The sequence below is a fragment of the Felis catus genome, chromosome D1, assembly GCF_018350175.1.
Source record: "Felis catus isolate Fca126 chromosome D1, F.catus_Fca126_mat1.0, whole genome shotgun sequence".
In the NCBI taxonomy this organism is placed as follows: domain Eukaryota; kingdom Metazoa; phylum Chordata; class Mammalia; order Carnivora; family Felidae; genus Felis; species Felis catus.
The window spans coordinates 37,897,803-37,913,567 of NC_058377.1; the positions used below are offsets into that span (position 1 = coordinate 37,897,803).

The 15,765-nt window shown below is 44.3% G+C and overlaps 1 protein-coding gene across 2 annotated transcripts in view; it reads left to right on the plus strand.

Moving 5' to 3' along the window:
• Positions 1 to 15,765, plus strand: part of MAML2 (mastermind like transcriptional coactivator 2) — a 346,860-nt gene that overhangs the window by 234,260 nt on the left and 96,835 nt on the right. For both annotated transcript variants that reach the window (XM_019811598.2, XM_019811597.2), the window contains exon 2: positions 801 to 2,321. In XM_019811598.2, the coding sequence (XP_019667157.1) occupies positions 801 to 2,321 (1,521 nt within the window). The remainder of the gene's footprint in view (positions 1 to 800; positions 2,322 to 15,765) is intronic.

Here is a 15,765-nt window from a genome sequence, read left to right on the forward strand (position 1 = left end):
AGCTCCAGGGCCTGAGCTCTGAACCAGTGGGTAGTACCAGTTCTCTGCACCTTGGTTTTGGCTTTAAGTTTTCGAGACTGGGAGCACAAGAAGTGAATCCCCAGGAAAATCTGTGCTTGGAGCGTCTCGTTTGATAAAGGATAATCTCATGGCTTCCTTGCACCCACACAGCGTTGCTGCATGGGCTTAAATGCAAAGCCGCAGAATTATAGGAAGAAAAATAGTAGACAGCAGGCATGCTACCTGCTTGAATACAACAACTATGCTGATTACGTACTTGGAGGATAATAGTGATGAAGGGTTTCACCGATGAATCTGTGAAAAGAAGAACCTGGAAACTGTGTCCTAGCTTTCGACTCTTTGCTGTCTCCCATCTTGGTCAAAATTGTGCTCGTCCCAGTTCTCCCCAGCGGAGTGGGGTTGTGTGTGCATGCGCGTGGAGTATTTGGGCCTGCTCCAGAGAACTCCATTTGGTGACGGGTTGTGGGTATTATCAATAACTCCTGACAATGTGTGAAGTATTTTTCATCCACTGACCTGTGTACCAATTGCGGGAGCCGATGGGATCTCGAACCACTAACTGACCTGCTCCTCCAGAAACAGTTTAATCTGTTTGGTCTGCACCAGTGTGAGTTTCATTATATTCCAGACTGTGCTCCATTTGTATCTTTTTCTTTTTGATTTCATCCTGTGTATAAATGGGGGGGGGACCCACTTAAATATTATGCCTCTTTTGACTAAAAAGCATTTCTGGATTAATAGCTCACATTTTTCTTTTTTATTCCCCCTCTGTTTTTCAGCTCCAGGGTTCCTTGAAAAGAAAACAAGTAGTTAACCTGTCTCCTGCCAACAGCAAGAGGCCCAATGGCTTTGTCGACAACTCATTCCTTGATATCAAAAGAATCCGTGTCGGGGAGAACCTCTCTGCAGGACAAGGGGGCCTCCAAGTAAATAATGGACAAAATCAGATGATGTCAGGGACCTTGCCCATGAGCCAGGCACCCCTGCGGAAGACTAATACTCTGCCACCACATACACATTCTCCTGGGAACGGCATCTTCAACATGGGCTTGAAGGAAGTGAAGAAGGAACCAGGAGAGACTGTATCATGTAGTAAGCACATGGATGGCCAGATGACCCAGGAGAATATTTTTTCCAATAGGTACGGAGATGACCCTGTAGAGCAGTTGATGGATCCAGAGCTGCAGGAACTGTTCAACGAACTGACCAACATATCTGTGCCTCCCATGAGTGATCTTGAGCTGGAGAACATGATCAATGCCACCATCAAGCAGGATGACCCATTTAACATTGACTTGGGTCAGCAAAGCCAGAGGAGCACTCCCAGGCCCTCCTTGCCCATGGAGAAGACAGTGATCAAAAGTGAATACTCCCCCGGCCTGACCCAGGGTCCTTCGGGCTCTCCTCAGATGAGGCCCCCGTCAGCCGGCCCTGCATTCTCCATGGCCACCTCCGCCCTCTCCACTTCATCCCCAGTCCCTTCTGTCCCGCAGAGCCAGGCTCAGCCTCAGACAGCCTCAGGAGCAAGCCGGGCCCTGCCGAGCTGGCAGGAGGTGTCCCATGCCCAGCAGCTCAAACAGATCGCTGCCAACCGTCAGCAGCACGCCCGGATGCAGCAACACCAGCCTCCCAGCTGGTCAGCCTTGCCCTCTTCCGCCGGGCCATCTCCGGGTCCATTCGGGCAGGAGAAGATCCCCAGCCCTTCTTTCGGTCAGCAGCCATTCAGCCCGCAGAGCTCCCCCATGCCTGGGGTGGCCGGCGGCAGCAGCCAGTCAAAGGTGCTGGCTAACTACATGTACAAGGCCAGCCCGTCGGCCCAGGGCGGGCACCTGGATGTGCTCATGCAGCAAAAGCCTCAGGATCTCAGTCGAAGTTTTATTAACAACCCGCACACGGCCATGGAGCCCCGTCATGGCAACACTAAGCCTTTGTTCCATTTTAACTCAGATCAAGCAAACCAGCAGATGCCTTCTGTTTTGCCTTCCCAGAGTAAGCCTTCTCTCCTACACTACACCCAGCAGCAGCCGCAGCAGCCGCCACAGCAGCAGCAGCCACAGCAACAGCAGCCACAGCAACAGCCGCCACAGAGCTCGATTTCAGCTCAGCCGCAGCCGCAGCAGCAGCCACAGCCGCAGCCGCAGCCGCAGCCGCAGCCGCCGCCATCCCAGCCTGCCCAGCCTCTGTCAAGCCAGCCTTTGCTAAGGTCACCCTTGCCTCTTCAGCAAAAGATCCTGCTTCAGAAAATGCAGAACCAGCCCATCACGGGACTGGGGTATCAAGTCTCCCAACAGCACAGACAGGTAAGGCCGTAAGTTTGCTACTCCAAACGGGGAGGACCCAGAGACCATTCAGCTGGGTCATTATGCTTTGGTTGCCGCTACATTTGTGTGGGGACAGAGTCAAGACCACAAAGACGGGAGTGGTCTTGTTGGATTCCCAGGAAGGCCTCGTGAAGCCTGGCTCGCTTGGGGCACCTGGAGGCAAGAGTTAGTATTTCCTTGTAGAACAGTCACTGTCATTGCGATCTGCAGTGACCAAAGTCTCTTGCTGATTAAGAATGTTGCATTATAATTCATGCCTTTAGTGACGTGTCCAGTTGCCAGTAAGTTTCTGATACGCCCAAGTGTTTATTCATCCGGTCGGTGAATCGGTCACTAAGCGGACGTGAACATCGTCCTGAGTACCTGCCATGTGCAGGCTGTTGTGGTTATGCGGGTATTAAAATATTGAATATTGAAATAAGCCCAGACACGGCATTAAGAATATGTAATGGCCAGTATATACCACACCAACTGATGAAACGTATAAATGCCCAACCCATCATAATAGCTGTGACTCCATGCTGGTGCATTAAATAAGGTATGGGCCCTGTCTGCAAGCACATTCTGTGGAGGGAAACAGGCCTTAAAACTACCATTTTAATACTATGGAAAGGGTAATAACATGATAGCCCAGTGGTTGGGTGTCTTACCCTGCAAGGGGAAGTGTTTTGGAGAAAGTAATGCCTGCGTTACATGTAAAGGATGAAATCGTCATCACTACACAAACGAAAAAATATCTGTGGTTACCTTATATCCTGTGATTAACATAAAGCAGAAGTTTTATTCTGCCCCAGACATGAATAGGTGGAGGAGATAGCTCTGTGCCTCCAGAGCACATATTGGTGCGTAAGCTCAGATCCCCAGGGAACTTGAGAGAGGAAACTCTTCCTGGAAGGAAGGAAGTCTGAATGTTGCTTTGTGCGTGTAATTTGACAGATCTGCACTGGTTTCCCAGCACAAAGACAACACGCTCCATGTCAAATCAGTATGTCAGGATAGTATGACAGCACTGAGCCTAATTCCAGTCACATTCCTAGAGTAGTTTTCATGGCTACTGCCCAGAAAAGAATACCACAAGGCACCACAGACTGTAGCCAAGCTCACCTTTGCCCTAGATGTGTGCCAGGAGAACCCTGGGCTCAACTGGGATTCAAGAGCTCTGCACCAAGTAAAGCTTGGCCCTCTTAGCCACTTAAGGGGTGTATGTGGGGTGCAGCGGGTGGGGGGGGGTTGTTAATTGCAGTTGACGAGGAAAGGACCTGAGGAGACTCATGAGTATATTTTCAGAGTTTCTTCTTAACGCAGGTAATTTGGGGATCATTTATAAACAAACGGTATTGTGGAACTACTTCTTAACAGCGTGGATAGCCTTTGTAGTTTAGACGAATCTGGGTTCAGATTCTTAGTCTGACATTCCCTAACTGTGTGACCTCAAGCAAGTCACTGGACCTCACTAAGCCTGAATTGTCTCGCCTGTAAACGAGGCTGATTAACAATATATCCTGGGATTTTTTCGAATAAAATGAGATAATTTTGGCAATTGTGATTATCATGGAAAGGACCACATATGACATCAATATTTTTTAACAAGTATTACTCTTATGTAGGAGATGTACTGGAATAAGTCTCAAATTCTAACATAAAGAGTTTTAGAGGAATAAAAGAAACCTATCCTTGATTCTTCACTTGATCTTAGCCAAAAGGCCAAGAAGCGATATCCTTGATTCTTTTATTGTCCAGCAGTATGGGGAGTGGGGAGCGATTTACCCTCCCTAGGCCCAGACTTCAGATCATAAAAATGGAAATAATAAGGAAGGAGCTAAATAATAATTTATAGTTAATAAAGGTAGTATCTGTTATGTACCCTGTATGGCATGGCATGTGTCTCTCTTACTTACAGTGTCTCATTTCACCTATATGAAGGAAATACCGTTATTTGCATCTTACAGGTGAGGCAATTGAGGCACAGAGGGGTTAAGTAACTTTTCCAAAGTCACACACTCTGCTACTCTAAAGTAGCAGAGCCAGGAATCCGATGATCTACTTTGAAGGCTGTACTTTCAGCCACTAGGCTCTACAGCTCACAGGTAGGATTTGTTGGGAAATGAATGACCATTTGAGGGTCACAGTGAAATTCTGAGAAATAATATTTCTTATCATATTGAACCATTTTTACATAATCTGCAGAGTAGATTAAGTCCTTTGGGGAGAAAGAAACTCTTCATCTCCAACCTTTAAAGCTGTTAAAGAAAAGAATAAAAAAAAAAATGTCTGCATGACTGTTGACCCTCCTGAGGGTGAACATTATGGAGCTAACCAAAAAAGGAAATTTACAAGAAGAAACATACCTCTTTGGTGCCCCATCAGCCCTTCTTTGGGAGCCTTCCTGCTACCTCCAATATCCTTGGTCCTGCTTCTGGCCCCATTGCTCATATCAACTGTCTACCACATTCATGACCTCTTGGTCCTCACCCAAGCTTCCAGGACCCAAGCACACCAGTGGGTTCTAATGGCCAAATCAGCAAACATCTTTCAATGCCTTAGATAATAATTAACTTTTTCCAGTGAATGTGGACATATGATGCCACATATGGTAAAAATGGAAGCACCATTTCAAGCTAAAGACCCTTCTATACAGGCTGGCCATGGCTACCTATTTACAGCTTTATCCTAACTTTGTAGATTGAATCAAATTGTCTCTTCCTGGTCAACAGTTCTAAGAGGGAGGATTCAGAAATCCTGTGCCTGAGTTGTAAGCAAGTGTACCAGAGCTCCATAGTCAAATACGTGTTGCCCTTTTAAAAGCATTCACCTTTGGGAGGCTGGACTTACGCTAATAAGGGTGCTAGTGTTTAATACCGTTATGGGTTTTTTTCCCTCTGGTGATTGTCTTCAGAGCTTTTAGCACATTGAGTGGATTATTACCAGTGCAATAATATTCATCCTTGCCAGGGTGATCTTTGAAAACAGTCGAGATGGGTAAAGCTGCTTTGGGTCAAAACCAGGAAATAACTAATAGGATAGGACTGGATTTAAAGTTTGGTTTGCGAACTTTTTCTGAAGACAAAAATGAAAAATGAGTTCTTCCCAAGATGATAATTTTGAGAAGCAACTTTCATTTGGATGAGCATATTTTGAAGGTTTTTCTAGTTCTTATTGTCTCATCTAGTATATTGCCAATTATTCTCAGCTCAGGCAGCATAGTTTTAACCCCACCACTTATAGCAGACAGTACAAATATGTGTTCTCATTTCAGATTAGCAAACTCTCTGTTACTCAGGACCTAAGTTATAGGAGGGGAGAGATTGGGAATTAAGCAGTTCTCAAGTTTATCAACTAGAGCATCTTAAATGAAAGCACTGGTCATGAATTTTTTCTGCTTGTCATACTCGCTTTATGTCAAACATAGGAAGATTTACTATGGGATTTGCTAATTGGAGCCCTTTAGCCTTGGAAATGGTGGAAATCTGGGCTTTCTGCTGCAGGATGGTGGATTGAATTTGTTGAACAGTTGCTTGTAATTTACCCAGTGGAGTGTGCAAAGATGGCCTTCTCTTCACACTTTGGAGCTCTGCACCCAGACAGATCTACACGTTCGGGCAAGGAACAAATTGGAGGCAGGCTGTGCCCCTCTCTCTTTACTGGATTCCCATCTCTGTTCTCCTAGATGTGAATGGTGTCTAGTACATGGATGTGACATAATTGAATTGTTGGAGACCTCTTTATTGTGCCATGCCTGGGGTGGTTTCAAGTAATCCCTTCTCTGGAGCCTGAGAGAACAAATGGTATTTGGTATTTCACAAAATGTCTTCAGTGACTCTGTCCTGCTGATGTTTGGGGCTTGGCAAATGGAAACACCCCCTGGCTATAATTTCCTTCCCTTTCTGATTTGAAGGTTATGGGAGAGGGCAGGAGAAGGATATAATGCATGCAGTTCTGATTTATCTTCAGTCACTGAATACTTGTTTAAGGTGTGAAAGAGTTATTGGTTCACTAGGGCTCATGAGAGTTTAATCCAAAAGCTCTAACCTTTTGAACCAAAAAGTGATCTTTTTCAGAGCTGTATAATCAGACACTTAAAAGTGTAATTTTTTTCTAACATTAGATCCATGAAACTCAAGTGAGTTCTATATTTGGTCTAGAATTATCCCATCTCTAAAAATTCTGAGAGGGAATGCAGCCAGTGAATGGATGGTTTGTTATGACCGAAACATAAATTTGTACATTTCCTCCTTAGTTTAAAGCCAAGCTCCTCAATCATATATTAAGAATGTCACCCCACTCTCTCTACCTAGCCAAGTTTATCCTTCACTACTCTACATGTCAACCCTTGGCATAAATCAGACAAGTCTAATGTTCTTTCTTCTTCTTAAGGTAATTTTGTATATATCTGATCTTAAAGATGAGCACCCAGTTGAAGGTGAAGGGATCACTCTCGTCTACTGACAAACCCTTGTAATTGCTCAGTGAGAGTGCCAGAGAAGAGACAGAACCTTGAATCAGCTGGGAATGCCTTTTCTAATGGGAAAATAATTATGAATTCGATGTCCTGCAACAATATACCTTCCAAACCACCTCTTTGCTGGGGGCTACAGGTTGGGGAAAGGATCAGCTAGGTAGGCTAGTGCCAGGGTTTGGGTTTAGGGGCTAGAACCAGGTTAAAAGAAGTCAGGAGTGTGAAGGGTTAAATATAAGCCTACCCCAATGTCCTAAACAAGCTGGGACACAAAATCAGTCCATATACTCAGAATCCAGGAGTGAGGCCACAGGGTGGAATCAAATCTGTGGTCATGGGTCAAGTACAAACGACATGAAATCTAGAGTGAAGTTGGGATAGAGCCCCAAGAGATGCGAGGTGATGGTTGCAAATGACCCTTGACAATTTGGTGATTTGCATCGTGACTCACTTTGCCTGGGCTGTGCTGGCAAGAGGGACGAGGGCTGGCACAGGCGTTCCGAGGATCGTCCATGGCAGACCAAACATTATGTTTGCATTTTCATCTTGTCTTTGATAGTTTATCATCGAATCTTGCAAGTTGAAAAGAAAAATAAAACTTTGTTTTTAATATTCCCCAAAACTAGCGCAAAAGCTAGGATGCCGAGTGAATTCCCAGACACGTGTGCTCCTGTGATTTGTACGGAAGAATCTTGATTGGCAAGATTCGCAGGAGGGATTTTGCATGTGTTTTGTTAGTTTCTGTTAGCTGGTTTGTTGTCTCCGACATTAGTACCAATTCTGTGCCGCATACAAATAACCCAAGTGGTAGATGTTCTCAGCCTCTTTTTTTTACAGGCGAGAGCATGGAGGCTCAATGAGGTTTAAATAACTTAGGACTGCAGTTTGTAACTGGTCTGATTCTAAGCCCAGCATTAATAACTACTGTGCTGCGTACGTTAAGGAACTAGGTAGGCTCACAGGGCCTTTTTCTCATGATGTCTGTTTGAAATTTCATGACTCTCTACATACCCCATTCATTTCCACCTCAGAGAAAATGTAAGGCAATTCTGATGCAGGGAAGGATCTCCAAACAAATTCACTTATCTGAATCCGCAGCTCTCTATGTTTCCGGGTCTGCCTTACCAAGAGCCATAAACTAAAGATCTCCAGCTAAATTGAGTACTGCCCCATTCTGAACTCGACCAATAGTTTTTCTTCATTCATTCAAAAAATAGGTGTTGAGTGCTTGCTCTAGGCCAGGCACAGTTCTGGACACTGATGCCACTACTCAGAGCAAAGAAGAAGGCATGATATGGTAAGGGGAAAAAAATAAAATTAAAAAGAAAAGTTTTTTTTTTTATTTTTTTTTCAACGTTTTTATTTATTTTTGGGACAGAGAGAGACAGAGCATGAACGGGGGAGGGGCAGAGAGAGAGGGAGACACAGAATCGGAAACAGGCTCCAGGCTCTGAGCCATCAGCCCAGAGCCCGACGCGGGGCTCGAACTCACGGACCGCGAGATCGTGACCTGGCTGAAGTCAGACGCTTAACCGACTGCGCCACCCAGGCGCCCCCAAAAAGAAAAGTTTTTAAAAAATTGAATGATCAGAGAGTGTTTTCAAACTGAGCTGTTTTCATCATATTCTTGCATCTGGGCTAGGTTGATTTGCTGCCGGGCTTCGTGGTGTCTCTGATCCCAGATAAAAATGGAAAATACCCAGGGGAGTGGTATGTGACTCAGTTTTTAAAGGAAAAAGTTGAAGAGTTTGGGTAGCTTTTTTCAATGATAAAGAAAATTCACTCACTTTCTCGTTCTTTAACACGATCCAGCAAGATTTAGGAACTGTCCGGGGTCACCGTTAGAGTTTAACAATAGGGTAAAACCATAACTCGTGTATGCATTCATATGATTACAGTTTATTAAGCACCTACAATGTGCCAGGAATTGGAGATTAAAAGATTAAGTGATGCAAAGAGCCCTCTTTGCAAGATCAGAAAGGCATGGTCCCTCCCCTCAATGGGCTTATGATTTGAAAGAGACACCTGCCGCTAATACTTACTGGATTCTTATTGGGTGCATATACTATAATCCTCTCTTGTGTGTTAATAACTAAGCCCAAATCACATGAGCCTTTCCCCTGAGTCTACACGTTCAACTCTGAATGTGTTGTTTTAACCTTTTACAGAGTAGAGCTCTATTTGCTGGATATTCCACTTTCATTTCTATTTTATTTTGTCATCCTAGTATGTAATAGCTCAGAGCACAATAGAGTGAATTGGTGTAAAGCAACAATTAATTCCTGTATCCCTCAATAAGGAAATAAACACAATAACAAGAAGAGCATGTTAGCCTTGGAATCATAATGCATAGGGTTTAAATCCACACTTAGGGGAATGACTTCTATTATTCTCACTCCAAGGTCTTTGTCAGCGTGTTGCATCCATCAATAAGAGATGTGCATTTAAAGCATTAGTGTGTAATTCAGCCTGTTGAATACCAACTTTCCAACTAGGGGAAAAGGGGGTATGAGGTTAAGAAATAGATTTGATCCTAGAAATGGAAATGCAAGAGGGTTAATGGAAAATCTGACAGATATTTAACTATAATGTGCATTAACGTAGGTGACTCAAACAATCCCCTTTGCACCCATTCTAATTAGTTTTGCCTTTTCTAATCAGATGTCAGTTGTTATCAGTTTGGTGTGCGTGTGTGATTGGGGGGCGGGGGATGATTTCTTTTTGTGAAATTGAAAAGAAGCAACAACCCATTTAGCCAGTGCACTAATCAGTACATTTTCACATTAGTGATTAATTAAAGTCACGCACAGAACTTGATATTCAGGAGGTGTTTTTTATAAAGAGTTCTCGGTTTGAAACAAAAGACTGCACAAATGTTTAGACTACTAGGATCAGAGAGATGTAATGTGAGTGAATCATCTTACCCTTTCACATTGTGTTTTAAGCGGGGAAGACCAAACGTACACACACAGAGCCCAGGCAGCGCTCTGGATACTAATTAGAGAACTCTGGCTGCATATTTGCATTTCATGCAATGAATCTGAACAATAAAATGGCACTTTATTCTCCAAGCAATAAATTGAGTAGAGCATAATAGAGGGAAGCCAATGACTACTTTCCTATGCATCCTGCAAAATCAAGCTTCAAGTTCCCTGAGGATGAAAGCATGGGGGTGGTTGACCTGTTTCCCTTTTTTTTCTACTGCTAATTCCCTCCACCCTGAATCACTGGCATTTTCCACAGTTTGCTTTTCACAGGAGCTTAAGTTCAGCTCCACCTTTAGGAAACATGAACTTCATAAACAGGGAGCTTTTTTGGCCCTTCTCCTTGGTACTCCACAGGTCTGTGTGGGTGCACGCATGAGTGTGTGGGCCTCACGCTCTGGTCTTGGGCTCACATCTCTGCTCTGTGTCTAGGGGTCTTTGTCCCATTCCCGTCCCCTTGGCTGTATCCTCTCCTCTCTTGCCCTTTCCCTACAGATCGGTTTGGAACTCGTCTCTTTCCTCTGATCTCCTTGAGACCTGTTCTATGGCAAGCGTAAGTGGGAATTGGGGGGAGGAGAGGGCATTTAGCCACTGGAGCCAGTACTGGCCACAAGGATGAAGAGACTTTTCCTGGAAAAGGATCTGTGTTGGAGAGGGCCATGAGGCTAATGATCTGGCAGGCCCATCTCTGTGTCCCACAGGCCTCTGGCACAAAGGAATGAATTACCCGTGAGCAAAACATATCCTGAACAGCCTCTAACCATTGTCCCTTCTCACTTCAAGTGCCGAAAAAACTGGCCTCTGCCACCTTCCTGTCTTGCCAACATGCAAGTGGAGTGAGCATTCTACAACAGGAATGTGATCAGGTGCCCGGGGGGCTCAGTCAGTTAAGCGTCTGACTCTTGATTTCGGCTCAGGTCATGATGTTGAGGTTTGTGAGATCAGGCCCCGCCTGGGGCTCTGCACTGACGGTGCAGAGCCTGCTTGGGATTCTCTCTCACGTGCTGCCCCTCCCCACCCCCAAACAAATAAACATTTAAACAAAGAATAAAAATAAAATAGGAATGTGATCATGTTTGTCACCTGCCTGAGCCCTGTAGATGATCTTCATTTTCTCAGAATAAAATCCAAATCCTCATGTAGCTTATAAAGCCCTACATGACCCAGATCCTGCCAAGATTTACTGGTTTCCTTTTCCAGCTGTTTGATTCCTTGACTCCCACCTACCCATTCACTTGTATTTACCTGCCACACTCATACACACTCTGCACTCTGGCTCCCACCATAAAATATGTCCTCCAGTTCCTGAAAAGTACTATGCTTTCCCTCACCCTCAGGTCTCCAGATATGTTGTGGAACTGGAGAAGAATGTTTGGAACATTCTTCTGCTCTACTCGGCCCGGCTAACCTAACCCTACACTTTCTCAGACTCAGCTAAGACATCTCCTCCAAAAGGTTTCCCTGGTCTCCCAATCTGGGTTAGCTCCCATCCTGTACTCTCTGGTAGCCGCTCTCTGGTACTTTCTCTCTTTTAGCAGGTATCAGCCCTCCTATACTTTTGTTCTTGTGTGTATTCCTCAACTAGACTGCAAGCTACTTGAGGGCAGTGATTGTGTCCATCCTGTTCACCATTGTACTCCAACCCCTATCATGGCTACTTTGTGGGAGACACCCAAAACATATTTGTTGAGCAATGAACAGATGAACTTCACCATTGACCTTCCTCGCCATCCCTTCTTCTGTTCTGGGGATTTAAGGATGCCAACACATCACCCTCTCCTCCTGAGGAGGAAGGAATGGGAGCTGCCACTTCCACCTTCCTCCATGACAAGTCTGCCCTTAAAACACCATTTGCCCATAGACCTGCACCGACAGCACTAGTTTTCAGTAATGCAAGCCAGAGAAGGCACTCTCCCGCCTCCCCATGGGTTAGACCTCTGGAAGGGGATTCTGCAGAGGCTCTCTTGTTGGAGCCTGGAATCACAGGGGTAAGAGTCAACTAAGAGAATTTTATCCACGATATTCCAAATGATTCTTTTCTGTTACAAAACATGTGTGGGACATTAACAGTTTACCAGCAGTGACCAAAACCCAATCCCTACCCATAGGTAATGGACAGAAATGAGATTCTGTAGTGTTATAAGATTTGTGACAGAAGTTACCATGTGATATTCAGAGACAGAGGCCAAGCTCTTTTGGAAGAGGTCAGGCGGCTCAGCAGGGCTGGACTGTAGGGTATACAGTCAGGAGAGGAGAGAGATGAGACTGGTAAACAGGGGCCAGATCATCAGATGACATACAAACCATGGTAAAGAGTTTAGAAATTCCTCTTGTATGTGTCATCTTTAAACAGAGGCATAACTTGCACCTACAGGAGGTAGTTGCGTAATTCAAACATGTTGAATGCTAAAGAATCACATTTGGAAAACTCAGTGTAGTTACAGTACAGAGGACACACTGTGGGGCCAAGGGCAAGGAGATCTTCACAATATCTATATGCCAGGGACTTTTTGGATCTGGATGTGCACGCAGTGTGGGCCCCAGCAGCTTCACCCTTTGCCAACCTCAGAATGTCTCTGCACGTTCAGCTGTCCTCTCCCATTCTCTCCGTCACCCCTATATCCCTAGTATCCTTCAAAAATAACTTTCTGGGGCACCCGGGCAGCTCAGTCAGCTAAGTGTCCAACTTCAGCTCAGGTCATGATCTCATGGTTTATGAGTTCGAGCCCTACATTGTTTTTTTTTTTTTTAAGTTAAAAAAGGAAATAACTTTCCATCAGTGCTCCTACCCCTCTGAATCTCATTTGCTCAATGACCAGGCTCCAATCCTCTGCAGTCAGTAGAATTCCTCTCTCTCCCTTGGGCCCATCCTCCAAAGTACCTCTACAGATGACACTGGTGACAGTCCTCGCCTCTTCCTCAACACCACCTCTGCTGCTGCCTCTGTGCTCGAGTTATTGCAAAACTCCTTCAATCTCCTTCTTTCCAATTCCCTTGTCCCTCCTAGTAACAGGGCTAGACAGTGTGTCTAAGAAATTCTCCCTTGTTCCATGCTCCTCAGGATCAAGGCGAGTGGTTCCAGCCACTTCCAGCCTTCTCCCTGGAATGTGCCCTCACTCCAGATCTAGTCACTCCCCAGGCCTCTACTTCACAGGACCAGCTCTCCTTTCTGTGAATGTCTTTTGCCCAACGATGACCTTTTCCCCCTTGGCTATGGCATCCTGCCCACCTGCTTTGACAGTTCCAAGGTGTCTCAGAATCCCAGCCTGTGCCCTCACTGCCTATGTTGCTATAATCGCCCCTCCTCAAGCTGTGAAACAAGCAAAGTTTGTTTCTTCCTCCTCTCGTGTGCACAACATAGTGCCAACACTTTCAGTACCATTGTTATATTGTATTAGCATTTTGTTTTGGTATCTGTTTGCTCCGGTGAAATGAGAATTCCTAGAGGGTTCGGACCGTGGAATTTCTTTTTTCCTCCCCTGAGGTCACAGAGTATTTTGTATCTCTCATTACATTCACTGCTTTCTACCTTGAATCGTAATTAAATTTATATGTCAACCACGACACTAAACTGCAAGCTCCTTGAGGCCAGAGTCTGTATACAATTTATCTTTGTACTTCCAAGGGCTAACAGAGCACCTGAGAGAAAGTTCCAACATAAGGACACAGAAACAGGAAGAGAGGAGGGGAGAGCAAAGGAAGGTAGGGAAAGAAGCTATGATGTGTGTGTGTGTGTGTGTGTGTGTGTGTGTGTGTTACAGGTTGTATGGGTTTGAAATCAAAGGAAAAGAAATAGGGTCAAATAATTTCTGACATCAATCTGAATACAAAATGTACATTATTGAGAATTTATGCATCGCTTACTTCCAAAAATGTAAGCACCTTAATGATCGTATAGCCTTGGTCAAATGGCTTGAATTCCCTGAACTGAGCTGCTTTATCTGTACAATAATTATGACAACGCCTATTTTGCAGGATTGTTGAAAAAATTCCATGAAATAACCCATGAGACTTACAACAAATACAGGGCCTGTACCTTGTACACAATTCACAAATGTCAGCTTGCTTTCCTTTTCAAACTAAGGACCATCAGAAATGAATCCACTAAAACAGTCCAAACTAAATGTTAGTAGACACTTGGAATGGTTGAATTCCAAAACTGAGCTTTCATTTAACTTTAAGTTTCCAGGCAACTAAGGCAAAGAGAAATTATGTGGGGGATTTAGGGGTCCTTTTTCTTTAGTATGAAAGAAAGCATGCCAGCTCATCAGTGGAGGCGAACTATTTCCTGGAAACAAATTCAAAGGTACATTTATCACTGGGGGAATTAGGTCACATGATGGACATCTTCCACTGAAAATTTTGCAAAGACACCGTGACACTGTTTACTTTGAAGTTTCTGTTATTAAGCTGCATTATAAAACTTGAGTCCAAAATACTGGATTTTAATTCAGTGAATACTTTTCCCTGGGAAGCTGAGATAATGGGGTACAGATGTAATGTTTTCTGAAGCTCTGTATCAATGGTTTTTGCACTTTGTTTTAGCAAGAATAGTTCTCTCTTCCCCTCCCCCTTTCAAGGTTTCCCAGAGACCTCCCTAAAACTTAGGGCCCTTCAGGACAGTCTTCAAACCAGGGTTCTGGCTTATCCCAAGATAGAGTTTAGAGACTGTATAAGAATGCATAATTAAAATTCCCGTTAGACTGCCTCACTCAAATCTCAATGTCTCGAATGAGGCTCTGGCAAACCTGTGCATTGTGTAGAGTAGATGAGACCCATGGAATGTCTACCTCAGAATCAGATTTCAAGGAGAACTTTTCAAAAATCCTTTTAAGCCATGATCTTATCCCTGCATATAGAACAAAACTACAGACTGCAGATGGGCCCCCCACCCCTGTTCACCAAACCAAGCTTATTAAAAATCACTGTGTAAACATTCAGCAATTGGCATAGTTATTTATCAATCAACCGATATTTGAGCACTTCCCATACAGAGAAAACCATGACAGTCGCTATAGAAAATGTAATGGGGGCACCTGGGTGGCTCAGTCAGTTAAGCATCCGACTCTTGATTTCAGCTCAGTTCATGATCTCACAGGTCTCAGGGGTTTGAGCCCCACATCAGGCTCTACGCTGACAGCATGGAGCCTGCTTGGAATTCTCTCTCTCTCTCTCTCTCTCTCTCTCTCTCTCTCTGCCCCTCCCCCACTCACGCTGTCTATGTTTCTCTCAAAATAAACAAAGGAACTTAAAAGAAACGTAATGGATGGGGTACACTGTGTGGTGGGCGCAGCATGGGCATGGGAAATAGGAGGCAAGAATTCTGGACCCAGACTTAGCAATTAGCAATTAGTCCCCGTTTACTTCCTTTGTTACAATTTTATACTATAATCCTGAATTTCTTGATTCTGAAATGCAATTACTCTCGTCTTTAAATTGGTTATTTTTATCAAAGTAACATAGGCAATAATTTAAAAAGACACGTAGTACTAAAACACAAAAGCTATTCCTTGGCACCCCCTTCCCCTCACCCCTCACCCTTCATGGTGTTTAGAGGAAACCACTCACATCATTTTTTCCTTCTGGTATTTACCATCAGATCGCTAAATGTATGCATGCCTAATACCTCTTGGTTTGTTAATTTTAAGCAGTATCTATTACATCAGGGTTTGTAAAACTATGAAGATATAAATAATGTTTACAGCTAAGACAAGCCAGCGTATTGTAACCGTAATTCCTCTGAAGGAGCTCAGTGTCTACCTTTTTCATTCGTGAAGTTTCTTTGACTCTCTGGCTATGTCTTTTCATACCATCCAACGGCTCTGTAAAACATCTCTCAATTTTCCACCTGTAATTCCTGTCAGTTAATCTGTTTGCTGTTTCTTTTCGTGGATACATCTCCCCAGTAGCCCTCTATCCCCAGCAGCCATCTTGCCAGATTTCTCTAGGCCTACAGATACAGCAGTCACCATAGGGCTTCCTG